The sequence below is a fragment of the Pungitius pungitius genome, chromosome 2 (assembly GCF_949316345.1).
Source record: "Pungitius pungitius chromosome 2, fPunPun2.1, whole genome shotgun sequence".
NCBI lineage: Eukaryota > Metazoa > Chordata > Actinopteri > Perciformes > Gasterosteidae > Pungitius > Pungitius pungitius.
Window position 1 is genome coordinate 22,039,871 of NC_084901.1, and position 25,390 is coordinate 22,065,260.

The window sequence follows — 25,390 nt, forward strand, 5'->3', positions numbered from 1 at the left end:
GCAATGGCTGGTGTTTGACCAAGTATGCTAAGCAAAAGTTATTTGACTAGCTGAAGAGAACTCAGAAGGTATTTAAGATATTTGAGTTTTGATTAACGTGACATTAACACAAGAGGTATTTTCCATTTACTCACAATAGTAAACATAAAAGACTTAGTCTACTTTCTGACCCTCCAAATCCTGTTACCCACAGATCTATCTGGAGCCTGTTATACAGAGAATAGATATACTTTAATCACATAGAGGCGACAAAAACTCACACTTGGAATAACAGAAAGAAAAAAAGAGACCAATGAATGTGTTTACGGCAAAGAGCAGGCTGAGAAGTGAAGGTGGCACAAAACACAAAAAAAGTCATCTTTTCATCTACAGTGATCATGTATGTACAGTGTAGTCAAACAAGGTCTGTGGAAATGGATTTACAGTTAGAAAACCGGTACTTCATCTGTTTCTGACATAGTCATATTGTGTCAGATTCCGTAGTTTTAAGATGTACTGTGCATCAAAAGAACAGTATTTGACTATAAAGTAGAAAAAAACATCAGTGCATACCGATCTAGACAATGCATTTTGATAACATTTTTTGGATGTCTCCTTATTACACGGACACAAACTGTTAAGTAAATAGGCAAGACAAAATGCTACGTAAACCTAAATAAGCAATCGTATAGTGAGGAAGAAAGATCCAATACTTTGTTGATCGGATTGAACATTGATAAAAATTCCCAGTGAAACATTTAATTTTAAACTAACATTAATATCATTATGAAGTCAGACTGCAGGGATGTCTTTACATACTGTATGTGTGTGTTGATTTGTGCACACAGAATAGCGATAGTTGAGGCGATTGAAGTAAACTGCTGTACTCTCCTCTATGCGGCCCACTCATGGTGCAGTTATAGCAAGGCAAAAACAAAAAAAGATTCAGGTAGCTTTTAATTATGCTTTTAGAATCCTGCTCAAGCTCCCAATAAGGTTGAGTGCAAGTCATGTGTTTGTGACTTATGTTCCCACCTTTTATGCTGTGCTGAGACATATTATTGGATTTGTCTTTTACATGCTCATGTGTCCAAGGGCATAACCATGGTTTAGACATTGGGGGGGTCCAAATGAATACCCTTCCCCATCATGTTTTTTTGAAGCGGGTATTGGACTGGTGTGGGCAGGTGTGGTGTAACAGTGATCCAGCGTGTTCTCCTCTCTGGGTGGGCATTTAATAAACTGTTTGTACTTAGGAAGTTCATGGCTGGGGTTTCTTTTGTCCCAAAGGACAATAACCAAAGAGTCCAGGGTTGGTCCACTCCACGCACCGTATCTGGTCGGCGAGTGTCCGCTGTGCCTCCCGCACTTTGCCCTGCCGGCGGCATGTAAACACCTACCAGGATGAATGAAGCGAACTCACAGGGGAGTAGAAGAGTTTACAGTTAATGATGAAAGATTCCACATCAGGAGAACAGTGTTGTTGGATCACTGTTACATCGTTACACCAGCTGGTGTTGAAGTAGAAGCAGATTCCTCCACCCTTCGTCCTGCCGGAGAGCTCCGTGTCGCGGCCCGTTCGGAGCAGCTTGAAGCCTGCCAGCTGGAGCGCGGAGTCCGGTATCGATCCACAGAGCCAGGTCTCCTTGAAGCACAAAACGGAGGATGTAGAAAAGTCTCTGTCTCTCCTCACCGGCAGCTGAAATTGGTCTAGTTTGTTGCTCAGTGAGCGCACGTTGGAGAGAAAGATGCCCGACAGCGGTGTGCGAGAACCAACGAGCCAAGAGACCGGTCCATTGACAGGGTTCATAAAAGGAGAACATATATTTTCTGGTGTATATTGGGAGGACAGATGGGTACTTTCTCAATATTGGGGCGGACAAAACCCCCCGAAAGGATGCATGGTTACGCCTATGCATGTGTCCGGAAATAAACTTACTAATATAACAATGGTAACATGGCTGCTGTCATGGAAATTTCAAATAACAGCCCGGTTATCTTTATCTTTTAGTTGTCTTTCTCAATGCAAAGAAGAAGATCTACACATTGCCCTATTCTCATGCCAGAATCAATCCCAACCTCATCTATAGTCTCCCTAAGTTTGCTGTTTAGTTGGCATGTACAGCGTATTTTCCTCTCTTAGATATCAATTTGTCTCCGACATCAAGTCAGGGAGGACCGATTACTGTCTCTTCTTTTCTTAATTTGGAAAGTGCTAATGTAATGATTAGTCCATGTAATTGCGTACTTATTAATCATTATTATTTGGTTGATTCAGCAGCTCGACAGACTTGCAAGTTTCCATTTACTTTCTTGTGTTCTTTTTTAAATTTTTTATAAAACACTCCATGGCACATCTTGGGTTCCCAGACTGTAAGCCGGGGACCACATTCTTGATCATTCAATTTTTTCCATGTTTCTCTCAAACTTTTCTTTAACCTCAACCTCTCGCCGTCTTCCTTCCCTCTAACCAGCTATGTGAAGTCCTTGGAAACCGCCTCAATGAAGTTGGGGGCTGCCATTAGGATGGTGAAGGTGCAAATGATGGAGAAGAGAGAAAAGGCCACCAAGCACAGCCGGTCGACCACCGCCGCTGCGAACTTCCACTCGCTGCAGATGACCTCAGCCCTGTCCTTATCCCGCAGCCGCTGGGCAATGTATGACACCTCCTCCAAAATGCGCTGGATCTCTGGTGGGGGGATGCCGACTCCCAACCCGGCTCCAACACCACTGCTAACTCCTCCAGACGGCTCGCCCTCATCGCCTGAGGACCCATGGGCACGCCCCCCCAGCGCTACCCCGGAGTCGCTGGAAGGTGGGCCGTGTGAGCCTGCTATGGGGTGGTAATTGCTAAAGTAGAGGCTCATGGAACCGTTGGACGTGCCCGCGGGGCAAGGTGGGCAGGACGCCTGTGAGAGGGGCGTGGTGAGGCTCGGAACGGTGCCCATCTCTATGGAGCCGGCGCTGGTGTGGTGCCGGGAGCTGCGACTGTACTTGTAACCAGGCCGCTTGCGCTCATCGCCAGGCTGCTTCATGCGGAGAAACCAAGCACACCAGTTCAGCAGCACCACACGAACCTGAGAAGGAGATGTGGAGCGTTACACACACAAACTCATACAAACGTGGCGATTTGTGTTGTTAATTACTATAGGGGTGAATATTTGATCAAATTAGTGACTCACCCACTTTGGCATCTTGCCTCCATGAGGGTCATGATGGTGAAACTGCAGGACTATGACTGTCACCACCACAGACATCCCCACTATCATCATGGTGCTGGCAAAGTACTGGGCTGACACAGACACATACAAAAAAAAAAACATTTAGCTTGGCTTTAAGGTCATGCCCCCTCTCCTGATCTAACCCATGGTCACAGGTAATAAAGGTGTACTAAGAGGCAAAACATTAATCTAACCTAAACCTTAACCTAAAATAGTTTGATTTCACACGGCAACGGGAAAGGAAAGCCAGATTGATCAATTTAAGCAAGAAGCTATGTCTCCATGGGGTACGATTCACACACACGGAAAGAGAGATCATATCTGAGGGCAAACCTCCTGTATACCGCTTGCTGGCGCCTGAGAACAAACCCCCCCCCCCCCAGCTAATTACAACTACTGATATGATTTCTATGTGTGCGCTGTAACCATCTGGCTACAAGGACACTCCAACATTATTTGTTTGGGATCATGGAAAGTAAGGTGGAGGGAATTTGCTGCTCCCGGTCAATCACTAATCCCTTGACTTACTTCATGGAAGAAGGATTTACACAAACTCAACCATAACAACGTTGGTCAAAACGTTTAAAATGAATGAATACTAAAAAAAAAAATTTATCTGAGTCAAATGGTAACAGATAAAACAGCTCTAACAAAATGTAGTAAAATGAAATGGACACGCTATGCTTTTGGGGTGATTAAGAGTTGATGATAAAAGGCTTTTGGACTGATTCCGGCAGCGCTGTTGAACACTCGCTTTATATATTCACTGTCGTAGCTGTAGCAGCTACAATAACTCACATCCACATTCAGCCAATACGCAATAAAGAAGCATTAGTCATTTTAACAAGGCCGCTAAGTGTCCCAGTTGGCCTTGTGTTGAGGTCGAGGGAAATGAAGAATTACAGATTAATCACTCTATTGATTAATCGTTTGTCAAGCTGAAGTGAGGCCTGTTATCATTGCATTGATGTAGTGTTGACCATTCATACGCATACAAGTACACATTTATAATGTACACGTACAATATATTTCTCTTCAACCATGTCAAACTGATAGGAAACATTACAGTCGTTGAGGCCTTATTCATAACGGCTTTAGCACCAAGCACTCTTCTCTCTCTCTTTCTATATTCAAAATTTATTTTTCTATCCTCTTTTATTTTGTACATCCCCAGTGGAGAATTAGACACAGACAGGAAACCAATGAATCACTCAAACCAAAGTGTAGGAGACATCAAGATGTTTTTTGAATAGAAAACCATTTACGTTATATAAAGGTTAAAAGTGTCAATAATGAAAGAATTAACAATGAATGCTTTTCTCAATTGGTGTTTACTGGAAGCATAATATATTTAATACTCAGAGGGAAAGTGCGAAGAAAACTCCCGTCCATCTAGTGCAGTTTTTCACCAGAGGTGAGCAGAAAATAGCACGAAATACTGCGTGTGGAATACAATGTAATGTCCATCTGGAAACATGTCTTATCTGCAACGATATAGGTCCCTCCATATAGGTCCCGTTGTCACATCAACAGGAAGGAATAACCTACATCTTTCCAGACTTAAGCATGTTAGATGAAGACTCAAACACACATAAATATAACCCACCGATGAGAGGAACAGAGTCGGACGTGGCAGGCATGATCTCTGCGACCAGAAGCATGAAGACAGTTAGCGAAAGGAGCACAGTGATGCCTTTGACAGGGATCGAGAGAGAGACAGAACATGAGCATATCCATAAGGATGGCATTAGGGTCACTGGTGTATAAAATATATCTCTGTAATAACTATACTGTTATCATGGCATATATCAAGATTGATTGACTTTCTTTATCATTCATGAAGACAAATATGCAAGCACATATATTTATATACCATTGAGTCAATTATTTTACTTGCTAAATATCATGTATGTAAAAACGTTAGACATCCTCACCTTCTTTTTACCTTTCTTCCATAGAACGATATGAAAGTTTTCAAATGTTTTATGTGTGTATATGTTTAACCTCACCCAGAGATATCTTTTCTCCAGAGTCTGCCGGAAGCAGGAAGACCAACAGGGCCAAGCCGGAGATCAGCACACATGGGATGAGCAAATTGAGGCCATAATAAAGCGTTCTGCGTCGCATGGTGACGGTGAAAGTCACATCGGGGTAGGGCTCCTTACAGCAGTCATAGTACAGCTCATTGCGCTTGGCTGGCACTCCTAACGGGGAAGAGCCAAACACACTCACAGGTCAGGTAGATTTTAAGGACTAGTTAAGACATTACAGCTTCGATATTGTGCAAAAAAACAGAGAACCAGTGAGTGTAAGCATTTCATGGACAGGTTGGGATTTTTGCTTCTTTATCTTTTCTTTGAATAAAAGCAGAGAAACCCCCGGGGATGTGGTGTGCTGCTCTCTACACATGGCAACCCGTCAAACACTTCCATTGCACGCCACCTGGTGCTGTCTGACACCCATTTTCTGCTAACCGAGGCACTGGAATGGGTGCTGTTTCTTCTCCAAGATGGACACACACAGCGTAGAAGGTTAGTGGTTGATGGGCCAGGCCACGCAAGACTGGGGGACAGCAAATGGCTGTGACCCAGAGGCAGTGTGTGACAAGTTGGGATTGTTAAAATGTTGACTTAAAGAGATCAAATATTGAGCATCAGCAGCCATGTTGTTAAACCCCTTAAAGAAAAGTTTTAAAAATATTTTTTCATCTTATCTCAGGACTATCTCAGGGTACAACTAGAAAAATATATTTGAGGTTAATTCATACTTATAGTAGTGTGTTGGACATCAGGTATCTTATTGCATTATTAGAAATCATTTCATATCAAGCACAACCATGAGGATAGTTACAGCAAAAACATCTCTCTTACCCACAAGGTCCCACTCCCCGTTGGGTATGTAGGTGGATGTGTCCACATCCAGCATCTGGAGGTCCAGCAGCCAGCCATTGTGCGTCCAGGAGCCAAACTTCAAGTCACACTTTTGCACGTCAAAGGGGAACCAACGCACGTCAATGTAGCAGGTGCTCTTCAAGATGCCAGGCGGGATGTACTGGCAGTAACCCGATGCGTTCACCAGGACGTTGGTGTGAAAGGTGGCATCAAACCGCTCGTCCGCACTGAGAGAGAGAGAGAGAGAGAGAGAGGGAGAGAGAGAGGAGTAGAGTGTTTCTGTGTGCCTGTTGGAGGGTGTCACTCTCTTTGCAGTTTCAGCCTAACCGGCCTCATCAGGGAGCAGAGAAGTGAGACATCTACCAGCCATCTGCGAAGCTACCAACCCGCTACCCTTGTCCCTCAGCTGACATACACTCAGGGACAAGCCGGCTGAATCCCTGTGTGCAGTAAAACAAAATAATCACTTCACTCTGCTATGCCACATATGCAGTAGCAGAATGCAAGTTACAAACACGAGGAAGGCTCTGCAACAGATGTTGGTCATTGATGTCTTGTAAACGTCAAAAAATTTGAATATCGCGATGGATTTGGCTTCACTCACTTTCAAACAGCACCAAAAATAATTACAGCTGTTAAATAAGGAAGATCGGGAGTAGCAACCAACCTTTGTAAACAGATACTCACAGTAAATAAAGTACCTAAAACACCAACACACTGCTCTGACACTCCAGCTCAACTATAATTAGCTATTCTATACAATTACAATGAGGAGGCAGCTAATCATGATCCTTTAATGCATTAAAATGATTGTTATATGCCTCTTAACATTTGAATGTAACGCCATTGGTAGTAGAAAAGGTTGGTAGAAGGAATCTATAGAAGCAAAGACATATCCTCCCCACACAAATGCTGCAAGGAGAAAAAACAAAAGAACTCATTACTCATTATTGCTACAAAAATGGCCTGATTCCCTTCAGTAAGGATTAGCAAATGTTACCGTAATGCAGTGCTGAGGATTTAATCATTGCAATAGAATGCTTGATGCCCATTAGGTCATGTGATGGTCTTCATGGGCAACATTAAAAAAGCTTAAAACTGAAAACCCCAGACTGAATACTATGTGAATATACAACACGAGACAAGGCATCTATCCACGGACACACACAAATCAACACACTCACAATGCGATCCCCAGAGAGAGAGATAACGCCAGCGTGTCTGAAACTCTTTCAGCCCGAAAGAACAGACAACAAAACAGAATTGGAACATTTCATTTGGTCACTGCCTTTGCTCATGATTGAGTGATTTACCATTTTGCAGGAGGTTGAGTCAGGTGATTTACTTCTTTTCCGAGGTGAGGAGGGGTCATGGCATGAATTATTTAAGGTTTGGCCTTACTTTATTTAAAAGCGTGTGCTTTTCCTTTAGGGCTTACATACATTTAGCATGTTTATTGTACAAGTTATGTGTGTACAGAACAGGGGATGTTCAGAAGATTATGAGATATTTATAGTTATCCTAAGAAAGTAAGAATTAGAATTAGTTTAATTCAGAAATATTTTTATTATTAAGATAAAAATAGGAATGATAATTAAGTGTTGTAAATCATTTAGTTTTTACAGTGTTCACATTTTAACCAATAAATATGCATCCTACTGGGCAAGTGATAGCCCTGGGAGGATGGGAACCAGTCGTGTACCACACATAGACACACACACAAGAGAAAGAGTGCTGTGGACATGAGAGCAGGGCGAGGAGGAGACAGACTGACCGACAATGAGAATACAGGCAGTGATAGGTTCCTTCATCATAGGACATGGGGCACCAAAGCTTTTTTGTCGCACACGCACACACACACACACACACACACACACACACACACACACACACACACACACACACACACACACACACACACACACACACGCACACACACACGCACACACACACACAATGACAAAAGATGATGATGGCAGAGGGTTTCTGAGGCAGAGAAAGAGCATTGCATGGTGGAATAAATTACCCCATACTGTTACAATTATAAACTAGAAAATGCATTTCCTGCTGAAAATGCGTTGGAATGCATAAAGCTGAAATTAATTTCAGAAAGTTGCTCAAATACAGAAATGAAAAATCTGAAATGAATTCTAAACATTGCTGAAAACACAGAAATGAGAAAAGCTGAAATGAACTTGAAAGAATTGCAAAAGAACCGAAATGGGAGAAGCTTCTATGTGAAAAAATTCTGAAATAATAAAAGCTGAAATTACTTCTAGACATTGCTGAAAAAATAGAAATAGGAAAAACAGAAATTAACTTGAAAGAATTGCAAAAAAAACTGAAATGGGAGAAACTTCTATGAATGTGAAAAAATACAGAAATAATAAAAGCTGAAATTAATTTAAACAAAGAATATAAATAGGAAAAACAGAAATTAAAAAATACATTTTTTGTAGTAATATATGGTTTAGTACTAGTTATAGTTGTGGTACTAGTGGTACTAGCAGTAGAATAAGTAAGTACTAGTTTCACTAGTATTTGAGAGCAATTGTGGTGTACCTATGGTTGAGGTACAGATAATCATTGAGGGTTTTATTTTGAAATAATGGAATTGGCTGGGTGGGGGGGGCGGAATGTTTTTCATTCAAACTAAATGGACTTGGTAAAATAGATTTGTACAGCGCTCTTCTAGTCTTCTGACCACTCAAAGCGCTTTAATACTACATGACATCATTCACCCATTCATACACTAATAACAGGACCTACCATACACCGTGGCACCTGCCCATCAGTAACTAACATGTGATTGGAAGACGGCCACGCTCCCCACTCACCCACAGTCGCCCTAAGCTAAGAAAACTAAGAAGTTATTAATTGATGGGCCTCATCAAACATTACAGTAAGAATTTCCTCCATTGGGGGTTGAAATACTAGTAGTACTACTAGAGGAGCTAGTAATATTAGTAATAGTAAAAGTAATTTTAGTATTAATACCAATTGAAATACTAGAAGTACTACTAGAAGTACAAAAATATTAGTAGTGGTTGTAGTACTATTAGAAGTATTCAACGAAACAGCTTTATCCTTGATAAAGGTCTGTGCTTTCTAATTTATCTTTTAAATCGTATTTGTATTTGGCAGCGACAGCACAGAATGTATGAACGAGGGGCACATAAAGCCCGATAGAATTCATTTGTTGTTGGAGTTTGTTAAGTTACTAAAAATTAAAATGTTCTGATACCATTATATTGCCTGTAGTACATTTATCTAATATACATGTACGGTATAATACATACAACATAGTGTACCTATAATAGAATAGTATATCAGAATGATAACATGGAATAAATGTGGTTCAAAGTGGCCGTAGGTGGGGGGGGGGCGCAAATCTTAGTTTCGCCTAGGGCAGCCAATGGGTTAGAGCCGGCCCTGAGCCTTTACATCTTCCGCAACTCAGTTTAAAAAAAAAGCGTGAAAAGGCTACGTTTGTCCACCGTGATAAACGTAGTCGTGTTACATTTTCCCCCAAAATAACGTTATGTTACGTTTCTTTTGGCCCATTCATTTACATTGCTTTGCAAATAGGTCACGTGACTATCAAGTTTGCCGTTAGCGAAAAGAAAAACATGGCGGACGGTCAGCATATTCTCCGTGAAAAACACAATATTTTAAGAAAGCATCAGCATTTGTATTCATTTTGATGTCATTTCTAGCGAGAAGTATGCGTTATTCTTTCATAATCTTCTATCAGAGACTGTAGAACTCCTTCCGTTTATTCGTTTCTGCGAAGATTTGAGTGTCTCTTTGGGAAAGCGTGGCTACGTAACGCCTTTAACGGCGCATTATTAAAAAAAATACTTCCAGTGGGGGCGTTATCGTAAAGAGGTGTTCAGCCTTAAAGCCACTAATCGCCAAACAAAACAAACTCAAAGCACTCGAAGCACATTATGACTTTTTAAACATAAATTGCCTTATTTTTATGAGTTTTCAATGAAAGAATGCATAATTTCCGGGGCGGAGCGTCATTCTCGCTCCACACGTCTCCTTTTTTTACTGGCCAGGAAAACGGGCGATCTATCCCACGTGGGTCTGGCTCGATTCCATTGGCTCTGCCCTGTGCGTGAAGTGGCCGTGAGGCCTCCACTAAAATCTCTCTTTATTTGTTCTGCTTATTTTGTTCTGTTTTGCCTCAGCAACTCAACGCCAAAGGAACGTAGGTCTTCTTTAGAAGTTAGCGGCAGTTGACTTATAGCCGCATTACCGCCACCCGTTGGACTGGAGTGTGTTGTGTTTTTTTTAAATAATGACGCAAGGCAGTGGGAGCGCAGCGTGAAACTCAATTGAACAATTACTTAACACATGATGTGTTAGTGACGTCTGTGAAATATTTGTATAATTTTAACACAAAAATGGATAATTCAACACAACATGTCTTGAATTTGTACTAACACAAGAAGTGTGTATGATTTTAACACATCCTTTCTGAGAGTGCATTTACTTTCCCCTCTATTGAGAGAGGTCAACGGCTTACATGGCTGCTTTAGGTCTGGATATTCTCAAACAAACACAACCACGCACACACACCCAGCACAGGTCCTCTTTAGAGCACTGAGGCAAAAACACACACCTCTGTTTCATTTGTTCTCCATCATAACCTTTTTGCGAATATTAAAATATTCAACACCTCTACAAAAATTCCCAAATCCTCCTTTGAACCTCAGAAGGTCCGTTTCTACGCGCTGAGAAAGCTTAAATTTGACCAAATATGGTGAGTAATAAAATGATTTGCGCAGACACTCTGCATGGGTGTGGTTGGAACAGTAAACACATGGCTCGCACTAAACATCACCGGTGCGTGAAGCTTCATAGTGACACAATGTGAGAGCTGTGGGAGAGATTCCACACATTGTGGATAATTTGCGCCAAATGGCTCATCAAAGACCACATCAGATTTTACTATGACATCTGACCTCAGCACTCTTAAACGTCATTAGCTTCGCATTAAAACAATTGAAATCAGTGAAGGGGTGTATAACTAAATGTTGTCTGCTCTGCGTGCTAATAGACCTAAATGCATCTGTTATTCCACAAAGTAAGACCAGCGTGTTATTGACTGCGCACTGCTGCTCCGCGGTGTAATGATGCACGTCATGCCATTGCCATCTGGAATTGTGTGAAAGCGTAAATGCATGTGCATGTGTTAGCAGGTTCTGTGAATTGTGTGAATGGTCATTCAGTGTAATCGTGGCATGTGTGTGGTTAGGTATGTACGTGTGCGTTTCCAGCAGTGATCCATTTTATTGCTGAAAACTAGGGCTGTCGATTAAAAATAATTAACTAATTAATCACACATTTTGAAATTCATTCATCTCGATGAATGAATGTCGTTGTTGTGGTTGTTACAATGTTGATATGTTGAGGAAACATGGGCATAACCTGAAAAGATTTGCTAGAATAGTCTGCCTTCCTAGGGTTAATTAACCTTTCCTGTCTTCAAAATAAATAAATAATAAATGCTTCGTTGACCAAACAGCAGAAATATATTTTTCCTTCAGTGCAGAACACAGGAGTTGTTGTTTTCATGTGTGATTTCAGCAACTGGAGACCCATGGAGCATGAGAGAAGGCAGGCGTCAGAGCAACATGCTGACACTTTGACAGACAAAGGCAGGCAGCTCCGGTGATTTACAAAGGAAGGATGTAAAAAAACAAATATGGAGGGAAAGAGTTGATTGAATGGAGTGAATTAAAGTGAGACAGTGAGTCATGAAAGAGAGACGGAGGGAGACACTAGATTTGATTTGATTTGATTAGATAGAAGAGGGTACGCATGGCGGTGGTAGAGAGGGAGGAGCAGAGGCGGAGGGTAAAAGGCAGAGGGAGAAGGGAGATTAGAATGAGTAATCCTGGCTGAAAGCTGCGCTTTTAAAAAGTGGGTTAATGCTGCCAAACTATTGTTTCTGTCCTTGTATAATTGGGGGGAAATATGGGAATGAGAATCATCTGAGGTTCTTCTCTCCATCGACTGAGTAACAGCAGTAACTGTGGATACGGGTCCAATTAAATCAAAAAGCACAATGAAATTGTTTTATTTATTTTATTAAAATGCTCTGTATGTTGTCTTAATTATTATAAATATTATAATATGTAAGTGTTTTGAAAATAGAGGTAAGTTATGATAAAATGATATCTTGATATTTTGAGCCATATTTTGCCAGCATTTGTCCCTTTATCTCACTGAAATGACTTGTTGATTGAGTCAAACATTGTGCGTCATGAGATAGCTTGGCAAGGATTCTGTGTTTTTGAAGTTTAAGTTTTTGTCAGAGTAAAAGAAATCAAGTAGATTTCTGTATTTATCCCTTTTCTCTGTTGCCTTTGTCGCAGAGTTTTGTGTTAGATTGAGTGTGATTGTGTCACGGTTTGGGTTCATGTCCTGTTTTATTTTGTAGTTTCATGTCTCTGGTGCCCCTACGTTAACTTCACTTCCTGCCTTGTCCTGTCATCCCCTGTGATTGTCTGCAGTGTCGCTGATTGTTGCCACCTGTGTCCAATCACCTGCACCTTCCTGTGTATTTAAGCCCTGTCAGTCTCTTGTCCCTCATCGCGTCATTGCATGTTATGGGTGTCTCGCCGCCATGTCACGTAGATATAGTGTGTATATTGTTGTCCCTGGTCCCTGTCTCATCTATGTTTTTCCGACCTCCCCGCCTTCCTGGATTTTTGGGATTTTGAGTTTTCTTAATATTGACTATTAAAAGTTTTTTTTGTTTGTTCGTACTCCGCATCTGAGTCTTCCTTTCTGCCCTTACACCCGCCGCTGTGACAGATTGTTTATCACCTTGATTTAAACCCTGCTACAGCTTTAGCTTGCGGAGATTAAAGATATTTTAATAAAATAACGGCACGTCAGAGGGATTAAATTGATGTTTCAATCACTCCAACACACTTACCCAAAGAGCAAAAAGAAAGCGTGCCATCCATGGCAGATGCGCTCCTCTGATGCACTACACTGACGCACCAGAAAAGAGCATGAAAGATAAAACACTTTTTAAGCTTTTCACATAAACCTGTAACTGCAACTCACTGCTGTTTGCTGTTACGCAGCCAGCAGTCAGTGGGATTGTTGGAGCTATTTCACTCATTTGCCTGAACAATGAGATGAAACTCACAAAAAAGCTCAATCAAGCCATTTGAAGCTGGAGATTCAGGTTATTGTCCACTAAAGGTTCCTCACCAAGAAACACCGTCTTCACTATACAATCCTTTCTTACATTTTATTAGATTCATTAGTATTAGAATATTGCTGCTCTAAGGAAAGTGGCGATGAGCAGCAGAAAGCAGCACTGACCTGTTGTAAAGGAGGATGTCAGGGGTCCAGATCTGGTCTGAAGGGAATCGCAGGTTCTGGACCCCGGGGTAGTTTTCTGGATTCCAGCTCAGGTAGATGTCTGTCCAGTACTGAGACAGAGACAACAGAGAGTTTTCACCGGATCCTTACGTTTTTTTTTTTAATGGGTGCAATAACTCCAATGCTCTGCCGAAACAAAAGCATTACATTACAGTCCTAAGGCTGGTTGAACTAATAGTTTAAAAGAATGTTGTGGTGCAGTAGGAATAAAGTCTATATCCTACCACAAAACAAAACAAAAGTTATTTTTAGTCTTAGTTTGCCACTCTGAAGTTATCAAGGAATTGAAAAATAGGGGTTATTCCTAAAAATAATGTCAAAAGTCAATTACTATTTACAGCCATCTAGCTACATTATTAGTCTACATTATGTAGTTAAAACAGTATTGCATAACAACATATGGATGGTTCTTGTTTTTATTTCAGGCCGTCCCATCCCTCCAAGTTCAGATTTCTAGTGCAGTTAACAGTGGACAAAACACAGCAACGGTCTAATGAGATTTGAAATCTAATTAAAGCACATTCAATTGATGAAAACATACCATTTTTAAACTTCTTAAACTCACCAGCTGCAGCCAGGCGTTGGTCATCAGCACTTGGTTCTTCTCATCCTGAGAACAAAAACAGAAAAAAGAATCAGAGAATGAGAGAATAAGTTATTTTTCTTTTGTATAGAGAAGAAAACCAGGCCAATCCATATTTAATATAGTGGAAAACGGCTTTGTCATCAGTGCTGCTACTTTGCATATCCATATAGTGCATGGAAACCTTTTAAAATGCTCTTTAAATGTGATAAATTATGTGGTTTTGAATTAAGCGTTTTGCAAACACACTCATGATCTAAAAGTATTATCCATTAGAGGAAAAATTGAATTAAAATGCTGATTGGACTGATGATATGAACTTCCCTCGCCTATTCAGAGCACCAGCATGTCTGCACTGTTACTTTGATGCTGAGTACACATTCATTACACACACTGCCACGGACTTACATCTTATTTGTTTAATTCAAGTAAAATTTTCATTGTCAATCATTCTTCAAGACAACAACAGACATTTTTCATGTTATCTATAGGTGAGTATGAAGGTATTTTTTATTTTTTAACCTCTCAATATTATTATTGATCATTAATATACCTTTCTTGACAGTTATCTGGTGTTTATGCATGAATGTATTGGTATGTGTTGTAAGAGTCTCAGTATGGACAAGCCTAGAAACACCTATAACCCGACCCGGAAACACACGGGCACTAGAAGGTCAACATTTTTCACTTTATAGCTGATTAATAAATTAATTGTGACATTTGGGTTCCCATGACGACTGAACATTAACTTTAAAGTGCGCTAGCACACCACTGGGTATCAGCACATCGGTTACTGCCATATAATGCAATTCCATACACTGACAAAGGCTTTTCTCAGATGGATAACATATATTTATTTTTTATTTTATTACTGATCACATTTAAATGATCACAAAGATTGTCTTGATTTCAATTTTCTCGGGAAAATTTGAAAAACATCCTTTCTGCGTTGAAATCTAGTGCAGCCTACATTATCTAAGCTTGTTGGTTAAGCTGAAGTGCCTTGCTCAGTTTCAGGGAAAACATAAAAAATCTTCTATTTGACTCCCTACCATACTTTCCTCACCACTGTAAGGACATGCCAACGTGATTCAACCCCATCAGCCTCTTAATGCTATAATGGCCACGTACAGATTGTAAATTAGGTTAATCGTCCACTTCACTGGTCTCGAGCCGAAGCTCAAGACAATCTGATTAAAACGTGATTACATTTCCGGGAAAAGGATTTCTCTCTGTGAACAGGTTGATTGAAAAATGTACATGCATCCTGCAAAGTGAAATGTACGTTTTTTTTCCTCCCCGGTGCTTAATGAGTCGAGAATTCAATTGAAGGCCTCCTGCTGTTCTGAGCTGAAGTTTTAACAATTTGAAAAGTCATTAAAGATTCTGGGTCACGGGCTGAAGGGAAGAACAAATGGTAATTTTACTGAATTGGAAATGTGTCGGCCTGTCAAACTCTACTGCACCGTCAGGAGCCCGTGGGGAGTGTTTGACACTTCTTGTCTGCAGCTTAGACAACATGAACAAAACCGAAGGGGAGAGTAGAAAGGAAACGCTGATGCCTTTACTGCAACTAATATTTTGAATCAACACACTTCAGAAAAGCAGGAACTTTGTCTAGACAACGCAGAGGACCGTTTTTTACGTATCGTATTTATATTAAAAAGGCCAACACAATGCAAACTTACAGACTCATCATTTTACAACTTTCTTCAAAATGATTGGCAGGTAAGCAGCACATCAGTGATTTGATGGATGATGTTGCCTTGCATACAAATCTGAGCCAGAGTCCCATGTGTTGTAAGTCCTGCTGCATCAATGGGCACTGCTGCTGGCCATGTGTCATTGCATGCACCGCTTCAGTGGAGCAGCAAAAAAACAACAACTATGCTCGGCCAGCCCTGCCTCGATAGATTAAGATTTAAAACAATGGAAGATTATGTTATAAGAGGCATAAAAACGATTATAATCCGTCAGAACAATTATACGGAGGCGTGAAATCCATGGAAAAGTAACAGCAAAAAGTGTCCAATCATTGAAACACAATGTTTTTGCCAAGCAGGTCAAGCCTTGTGTCAATGAACAGTAAAGTTTCAGCTGGTAGACTTTCATGTAGATAGTGGAACCGGGAACGTAACTTAAACCCCTTCAGAGGTCGGAGTGCATAACCCTAACCCTAATGTATTTTTTCTCGTATTTTCTTTCAATTTTTCATTACTGCAATGGTTTTGATGCAGGGGTTTGATCTACTTTTGCAGTTGCTACAGTTTAAATTCTCTAAACACACAGCTAATTACCTGAAATGTGAATGATGCAAGTCCCCACAGTGCTACATTACATTAAATTACATGTCATTTAGCTGAGGCTTACAATTACACTTCCATACTACATACTGTGCACCCAACAAAACCCTAACCTTCTACACGGACACATACACACACAGACACGCACACAAACACATCTGTGTCTCACGCACCACGTCTATGATCTGCAGCAGCGTGAGGCCCAGCTCCACCAGAATGGGGGCGGAGTCATTGACCACAGGTCTCTCCAGTCGGTTGTAGTTAGCCAGCAGCTCCTTGTACAACTTCCTCTGATGTTCTCCTTGCAGGGATCCTGGAGGCAACAAATGAAACAGGACATCACACAGATTTCTGTGACCAGTGCATTGCTAGTAACACTTTTATTGTGCACATGCTAAAATACAACAAGTGTACAAATATAGCTTATAGCCACCACAAACAACACCAAAAGATCATTTCCTCTCTTGTCATACAGTAGATACACAACCCGTCCAAAAAAAATGTGCTCAGGAGGTCACGCCGATGAACGTTTTCCGACACTAAAAACCGAGCCAAACAAAAGACAAAAGAACAAAAGACTAGAATCTCAAGGACAAACTTTAGGGTGGATGAGAAATAAGGAGAAATGATTACAGAGAATTTCAGGAGCGAGTTCTACCGCCTGGTGAAGCTGTGAAGAGAGACCATTAAGGGGCTAATGAGCAGAGTTATGGCAGGACTGAGCCCGAGGTCACAGACAGAGAAGCCGCTCATCTCTCCCTCTTGATGCGTCCGTCTATGCGTCCCACAGTACCTCAGGTGGAAGCTGGATATGTGACAGATCCGTGGCCTTTCCTGGGGACACATGCCAACACGTGCACACCCACAGCAAACAGATAAAGACACATTTTCACACCAAAAAGTCTCCGTCTGTCAGCATGTTTTTTTGGACAACCACACAAGTGATCTAATGCCGGATGGCTTTTGCAAAAATACAATGCTGATAAATCTAAACGCACCAGCGGAATGTCAAAAATCTTTCCATTGTTGCACAACGCAATTTGCATACACACGTGCACTGAAATCTAACTACAGACTCATTTACAGCTGCTATCCTGCCAACCTCCTCGCAGTGTCTCTTCTGTGTTTCAATTATGTAAACTGACGTCCAAACAAAAACAACTAAACTGATTAAGTCAGGAAGAGAGAATGGAAAGCTTGGTCTCTGTTGCTCATAATATATCACATAATCAAATACAATAAACCACTGAGCCAACTTAAATCCTCGTGTGCACCATGCTTGTGTGAGTGGGGATGGAGGGATGCATTTATTAGTTTGTAAGCTTTTCTCTTTTTTTTACAATCACCACACTAATGAAGCAGATATGAGAAGCTGGCAAGAAGGCATCTCCCAAGCCCAGAGAGAGGCTTCATCAAACAAACTCCAGCAGAGGGCGGGGATGAGATCGGAGTGGGGGGGGGGAGGGGGGGGGGGGCGCTAGCAGGGGAGCTTTAAGAGATGCCATTTGTTCAGCTTATCCGTGTCCCTCCTCAGCATCTACTCTGGTGGTTGTCATTTAAAAACTAAAGATGAAGATTGCCTACACTAACATTATCATTTTTTGTAGAGCTAAATGATGGCTCACTGGTTCAAGCACACAGGTTCTGGATGTTTGCAATTAAATGTGGTATTTTATTTTCACTTGCGAGTTAGATCGAACAGGTTTAATCATCTTGTGTCTCTTTTTTCTAAATGGTCACATCTCTTAGCATTCAAAATGTGGACGAGAATAATGCAGTGCACTGATTTGAATATCATGTGAAAAAAAGCTCTGTTGGAATAGTTCCTTCCTCACTCCCTTTCAAGTTTTCCACAGTTAATTCCCAATTCTTTACACTCGCTTTCCTTCTCATGGGAATTCCACTCTTTGGAACAAGAGTCTTCTACTGCGCAGTTTCTATTTTGACTGAACCTCTCTCCTTCTATCAGTGCCTTTATCCCTGTACAAGCCTTTCCAAATCTAAGGATATCCCCTCGTTTGATCTTCATGTCTCTCTTGTTATTACATCTGTTCCTGCTTTTCAAGCTCTTTGTCTTGTCCTGACTAAACTTTGTTCTTATTTGCTCTGAATGAGTGCTTTCAAATTAGCATCATGTCCAAACAAATGGTTACAATTTGGAAGAAAGCCCATGAAGGTGAAGGAAAGCGAGGCCAAACCAACTGGGAGAAGGTGAACTTTGTTCCACAGCTGATGTTTGTGAACAGCAAAGCTAAAAGTATTATTGTTTTTTTGTTCAATGTGGCATCCTAAAATCGAGATCCGTGCAAATACTCGCATGCACCCAATGATTCTCTCCCTCACACTCTCTGTAACAGACACTTACACACACACACAGACACACACACACACACAACGAGGAAATTCAGCCAGGCGACTCTGTCCCAACTGAATATGTTTTACTGGGTCAATGCGTAAAGATGAGGCTTCCAAAATACACTCATCAGACACAAGCTATCCAAACACTGGCGGCCTGAGGGACTGGCTCTCCTTCTCCCTTTCAAAGACACACAAACACACGCACACATATACACAAACCTCACAGACACCCCTAAGAAGAGAAAAAAACAAATCATCAAATCATGGAAGCTTTTTAGGCATATGACCACCTCCTACATCAGGGGGGGGGTTAGTGGCCCTGGTGAGCTCAGCTAAACCCATCCAGGATGAGCCGCTGTCCAACACACACACTTTCAACTAGTAGAATGCAGAGCTTTGCTCCCTCATCTCTGCCAGGATGATAATGTAGATTAAGTAAACTATTGTCATGTCATGTCGTTTGCCACTATAATACTCATGGGAACCCACAAATAATGCAATTTCTAATAAAGGCCCTAAATCATAACTCAGAATATAATCAAACTTTTAGCTGGATAAATTAATAAGAATGTTGTTATCCAACATAGGCTTCATGTGTATATTTTGAAAGTAAAAAGTAGCAAACACAATTCCACACAACTACTACTAACAATTACAAAAACAAGTTAAAACCACAGACTTCTTTGACAGTGATTTTTTTTCTTATCCTTCCAAATAAAGAAAGAATATTTATAATTGGTGTATTGGATTGATTGACAGTCGTCTCAGCCTATCACATCACGTACCGTTACAGATTCTTTGATCTTCTTCTCACAAAAACAATATTGGCAGTTAGACACAGTCTGTAGATGTTAACATTAATTGTGATACCTGAAGTTCCCAATGGTGTGCATTCATCCTGAGGTAATAACAGAGAGAAATGTGCTGAGAAAAGGGTTGGGAGGTTTAGAAGTAAGTTTGCGGCATTTTGGGGGATTAATTGACATAAACAAATTACTGAGAGGCTTTCCCCAGTACTACCATGGAAAGAATACATTGTGAAACAAAAACTGTATTATTTAGAGAAATCTTGTTTTGTAAATGGGGTAAACATGCTTTCTAACTCTAACTAACTTGCTAAATCTTAAACATTGATTAAAGAGACAGTTCTAGTAGAACTAGAAGCCGGGCTCTGATCCCAGAATCCTCTGGAACAAAGACAATAGACAACCTGGGGGGAGGAGGATCGTTCTGCAGACAGACGAGAGATGCACGGGGGCCCGGACAGTCAACACCGCGACAAAGACTGTACAGCTACAGCCTTCTGATGCAAATATCTCGTGTCGGTGCTTGTGTGAGTGGGATGAAGAGAAAGAGAAAAATGAATTGCACTGCACGCAATAGTGATGTGGAAAGAGCTGCTGGATATGATGATGAACACATTTTGTTTGTCTGAACAGTTACATCTGCCAAATTAAAATGTACACCTGTGAGCTGGAATAATACACAGCCTAAAACAAAAGTTATGAACTTATGGTTTGCGATCATAATTCACATAAAAATGTGTTTATGTAAATTCTGTTAACAAAAACAAACAGAAACATAATTTGATTGTCATTATTTGGGATATTTTTAAACTAATCAAAAATATCAATAAATAAAACAGCTTACTTGACATACTGACATGTTGGTCTTACCGATGGTGATTTAGTATAGAATATCGTATACGTTGTGTAAACAAACTTTGAAATGGCTACTCACTTACAATTTATCACTCTTTAGATATGCATTCTCACGTGTGAACCGTACACACCTGTCTAGCTCTGAAATGAACAAAGTGTACATCAATTCAAATTAAGGTCACTTCTACATTGTAATGGTGTTGTTATTTCACTACCAATCATTTGGTCCGGGGAGGTCAGCAGTGAAGAATCCAGATGTTCAGCAGCTTTAAAGCTGCATCATAAACAAGGTACCTCACGTAATAATCTTTAAAATGCTCTGAACATTCTCAAAGGCCATGAAGAAAGTTATTTTAATCATGTTACACAGCTTTCTCATGATGCTTAGTTTTGATAACTTCAGTTTCATTTTCACAACACCTAAACATCATCATTTGATTGATTAATCTCTGCCATTTCATATATGATTGGGGTCTAATTAACCAATCAACGCTATTTTCCTGCCATGCTGCTTTGTGTTCAGAACAATTCCAGTTCTCAAAACCTGAAACCTGCAACTATTAAATGGGCAAAAGATGGCCGGCCAAAGTAATGTAATGATGAGGAATGAATATGGGCTGTGAATGAGACACCGAGGGTTTGAGTGAGAAGAGACAGATTTAAGAAAAGGAGACCACTGGGATTAAGTAATCCCAAAAATATCAATTTTACATAACCATTGTAACCCTTTACCCCTTCTTAAATTGACATTTCTTTCCCCTATTGTGTGACTCTGTCTATTTGAGCGCAACACTTCCCAGCATCATGTGACCATTCGTGGTGGTGGGGCGGGATCAGAGCGCGTGGCGTTGCCTTAATGGAGTTTTGGTTGGATGGGATTTATAATCTATGGTCAAAGGCTCAGAGCTCTAAAACCACTGGAGGTTTAATCCTAATCCAGGAGCTAAAACCTTCGTTTGTGGCTACCACATCCCTACTCCTACACTATGTCGAGCACAATTGGACATGGCGTGCACATTTTGTGTTTAAAAAAAAAACTAAAAGAGTTTTAGGAAAGCAGCACACTCCATTGGGAACTGATACGGTAGAAATGGAAATTTCACAGTTTATAACTTTGGAGGCAAAACAAACATTTTAGTGCCAGTGATTGAACAGCAGCACTTGTAATACGCAACTGAAATGCAGAGAAAGGCCTCGGAAGATCCTTTAACATAAAAGTTATTAAAGATCATGGAGTCTGGGGGAAGTATTTTTTGTTGACGGTGGAATAAATAAGAGGAAAGCAGACTGTGTCGGTAAAACAGACGGAGAATAAGAAAAAGAGCGGAAGACGTCGAAAGAGGTGAGGCATGCATTGAAATCAAGCAGATGATATTCCAACATCTGCGCCAGACTACTTCCTTCTTAAATAAATCAGCGGGTATATGTAGTAAATCTTTGTCTACACCTAAAAACGGGGCGGTTTAGTCTAAACCAAAATGAATAATGTCCACCGCTCGAGGAGTCAAGTCTAATTCACTACATCCTCATCTACACAGCTGTCAGCAGACTAAGACGTCACAGTTATATTTACCATTTCAAGGGAACTAAACAGGCCGTTTTTTGATGTTGTGGGGGGTACTTCCCATGACACGTCAAAGCTGCTTATCAACGGTACACTGAATGTGAACATGTACTCTGCTTTGAAGCAGCTAGCTGCTTCTCTAATCCAAACGCCAAAGGTCTCACGTGGCTCCCAATGAGATCCACTGTCAACAAAGCATGCTGCTCTCCACGTTGCCTTTTCATGTTCCTGCAGCAAATGCCTTGTTAGATAGCTCATTTAAAGCTGCAGAACACAAAATTGTGATTATTTCTGTGTTCTGCGTAGTAACTGACGAGCTAACAGTGCGAATAACAAAAAGGTCAGCAAAAGTTGTGACAGTGCAGTGTTTACCTGAGAGGTAACTGGAGTCTGGATTGCGGCGTCTTCTGCAACCGCCGTTTGAGAACAGAGCCGATCGGGCGCCTTGAGCGAACCAGTGGGGCCGTGCACTAAAAGCATCTGGGGCTGGTCCACAATGGAACAATCTCATCTCAGCTTGACACCATACGTGTGTATGGCAAATATGTGTTATAAGTGCTATATTTATGCTCTGAATGTTGTATATTGCTCCTTTAAAAAGAGTGAAACTAAGTTAAATGATATGACATGTTTAACTTTTTATATGTACAGTGCAGCCCTACTGTCATCAGCATGTAATACATCCTTTTATCTCTCCCTTCAGTCTTTGTAGTTGAAGCCAAACATTCACTCCTTTGTTCCAAACACATCACTGACTGGATTGGTAAAAAAGGGTCTGAAGAAAGTGGAGGGTGGCATCTTTGATGTTTGCTCAGGGTGTGCACATGCAAATACAGTATGCCCATACACATGCATTGAGGGTTTGGAGACATATATTCAGCAAAGTTGCTGTTTCATAGACTGCCAAGGGAACAACCCATATGTTACAGCTGATGATGCTGATGGGATGGGGTTTAGAAGATAATTACATTAAATGAACCTTTTATGAATGTTTAAGGAGACCAAATAGATATAGTCCAATTGTATGCCCCACCTGCCATGGCAAACTCCTGTCCAACATGGATACTTAGGCAATAAACCTTAACGGTTTCCCCATTAATTTAATGTCTTCATCCTCTTTATCAAAAGCTAATTTGCTATCTGAAGGAAGTGCCTTAAAAGACAAAAACATGCTAAAATCGTTATAACCCGCCCCCCAACGTACCTTTGAAAAGTATAGCCGCGTAGATGTAAAATCCAACCGAACACGGTCCCCAAAACTTCATGCTGGCACCGCTCTGTGGAGGCTGCGCGCTCTCAGTGTCCGCTGAACAGGCAATCAACTCCGGCTCGGTGGCGGTGGGGACATGCGGCTGGGTGAAGAAAGAGAGCAGCGAGTCGGAGTGTGTGAGGTAGAAAAGGGACCCGATTGAGAGTGGAGCGGAGCGGAGATTGGCGCGTTCACATCACTTCACATTCCCTCACACGGCGCTGCACGGGGACGCGCGTTCGAGCTAATGGCCAGAAATATGGCTGCCAAAACTTCACAGCTGAAACAATCCGTGACGATGACTACAGTCCACTTTCTGTTGCCTAACATCTGATAGAGGCGCTCACTAAAAGAAAGTTGCTGCAGTATATTCTGTTGCAGATTTATTAAGTCCTCTTTGTGCTTGTTTTTCATTTCCGATTAAAAAGAATCCGTAGGTTGTATTTTTTCGGTGTGATATTTAAATCCTTAAACGTTTATTATTTTTTTGATTCGCTTTCACTAAAATGTTTGCCAAATATTTACGTTACCAAGTGACGTTGGTGAAAGTTCTCGGCTGATAACTTTAAAAGAAAACTATGTCTCTTTTCCTTCTTTTTTTCTCCAACCCGTGCTCACCTGCATGAAAGATGTGGACGCGCAGCAGCGGAGCGTGTGACGTGCACGTGCAATGGGTGCATCGTGAAATAAGATGCCTCGTCCATTTATTTCGAGAAGGAAGGTGTGTGTGTGTGTGTGTGTGTGTGTGTGTGTGTGTGTGTGTGTGTGTGTGTGTGTGTGTGTGTGTGTGTGTGTGTGCAGAAGCGCACCATGCTTGTACGTTTTGTAATGCAAAGCAGTGGAGAGGTTTTTTGCTTTAAGTGATTTCAAGTTTATTTAAACTCTATTTGTAGAATGTAAAATTGTTGCTTTATTCAATTCAACATTAAATGAAATAGAGAGACTGCTTGTGAGGAGCCCACAGAGAATCATCACCTTGCAGCTCTAGGGAACTTTTTTCTTTCAAAGCATTAATCAGACGCCTTCCAGACTCGCTGCTCCCATCAGCAGGCAAAAAACATCTGATGAAACAACAGTGTGCTACCAGCCCAGATGCAGCGGAGAGTGAAAGTTTGAATGAAAACAGGGTAAAGAAGACTATATTACATTACACTTACATCCATTACAACCATTGTGTCAATAGGAATAAAGCCCCCCCGAGGGGAAAAAAATCAAAAGTCATGGAGGTGCATCAACACCCCCCCCCCACACACACACACACCCTCTTACATTGGGAGACTCTTAATTAATGCATTTTACACTTTGCAGTTTTGCAGAGAACCCTCAAGTGCATTTTTGTCACATTTGTCAGTTTTTCATGCCAGCATGGCTCATAATAGCGTTAAAACATATAAGAAGGCTCTCCGTAACGCAAGAGCATCTTATTACTCATCATTAATCGAGAAAAATAAAAACAACTCCAGGTTTCTCTTCAGCACTGTAGCCAGACTGACAGAGAGTCACAGCGCTGTCGAGCCGTGTATTCCTGTGGACCTCAGTAGTAACGACTTTATGAACTTCTTCAATAATAAGATTCTGACTATCAAAGAGAAAATTGATGGTCTACTACCCCCAACCGGAGCCAACCCGTCCGCGGATGTAGGATCCTTGGATGCAGCCGTGGGCCCTGATACCTACTTGGATGGTTTCTCTTCCATCAACCTTGATCAACTGACTTCTACAATTTTGAAATCCAACTCTTCCACTTGTCTCCTGGATCCGATTCCAACTAAGCTGCTTAAGGAAGTTTTTCCGTTAATTAGCACATCCCTACTGGATATTATGAATCTGTCTTTGTTGACAGGACATGTACCACAGTCCTTCAAGGTAGCTGTAATTAAACCTCTTCTGAAGAAACCTACCCTAGCTCCAGAGGTGTTGGCTAACTACAGACCCATCTCTAATCTTCCCTTCCTCGCTAAGATCCTGGAGAAATCTGTCGCCAATCAATTATGTGACTTTCTACAAAACAATGCTTTGTTCGAGGATTTCCAGTCAGGATTTCGAATGCATCACAGCACAGAAACGGCACTGGTGAAAATTACAAATGATCTTCTACTTGCATCGGACCAAGGACTTGTATCTTTTCTTGTATTGCTGGACCTCAGTGCTGCATTTGACACCATCGA

General features: G+C 41.1%; 1 protein-coding gene across 1 annotated transcript; it reads right to left on the reverse strand.

Annotated features, from left to right (window-relative positions):
• Positions 1–235: 235 nt before the first annotated feature.
• On the reverse strand, positions 236–23,527 carry LOC119211251 (neuronal acetylcholine receptor subunit alpha-7-like). The gene is made up of 9 exons (XM_037462028.2): positions 23,178–23,527; positions 16,564–16,703; positions 14,070–14,114; positions 13,445–13,554; positions 6,071–6,318; positions 5,210–5,404; positions 4,807–4,893; positions 3,162–3,271; positions 236–3,056 (listed from the first exon to the last, which is right to left on the reverse strand). Exons 1-9 carry the CDS (start codon positions 23,236–23,238, stop codon positions 2,454–2,456), a joined length of 1,599 nt encoding a protein of 532 aa, XP_037317925.2. The 5' UTR covers positions 23,239–23,527; the 3' UTR covers positions 236–2,453.
• Between the last annotated feature and the right edge of the window lie 1,863 nt (positions 23,528–25,390).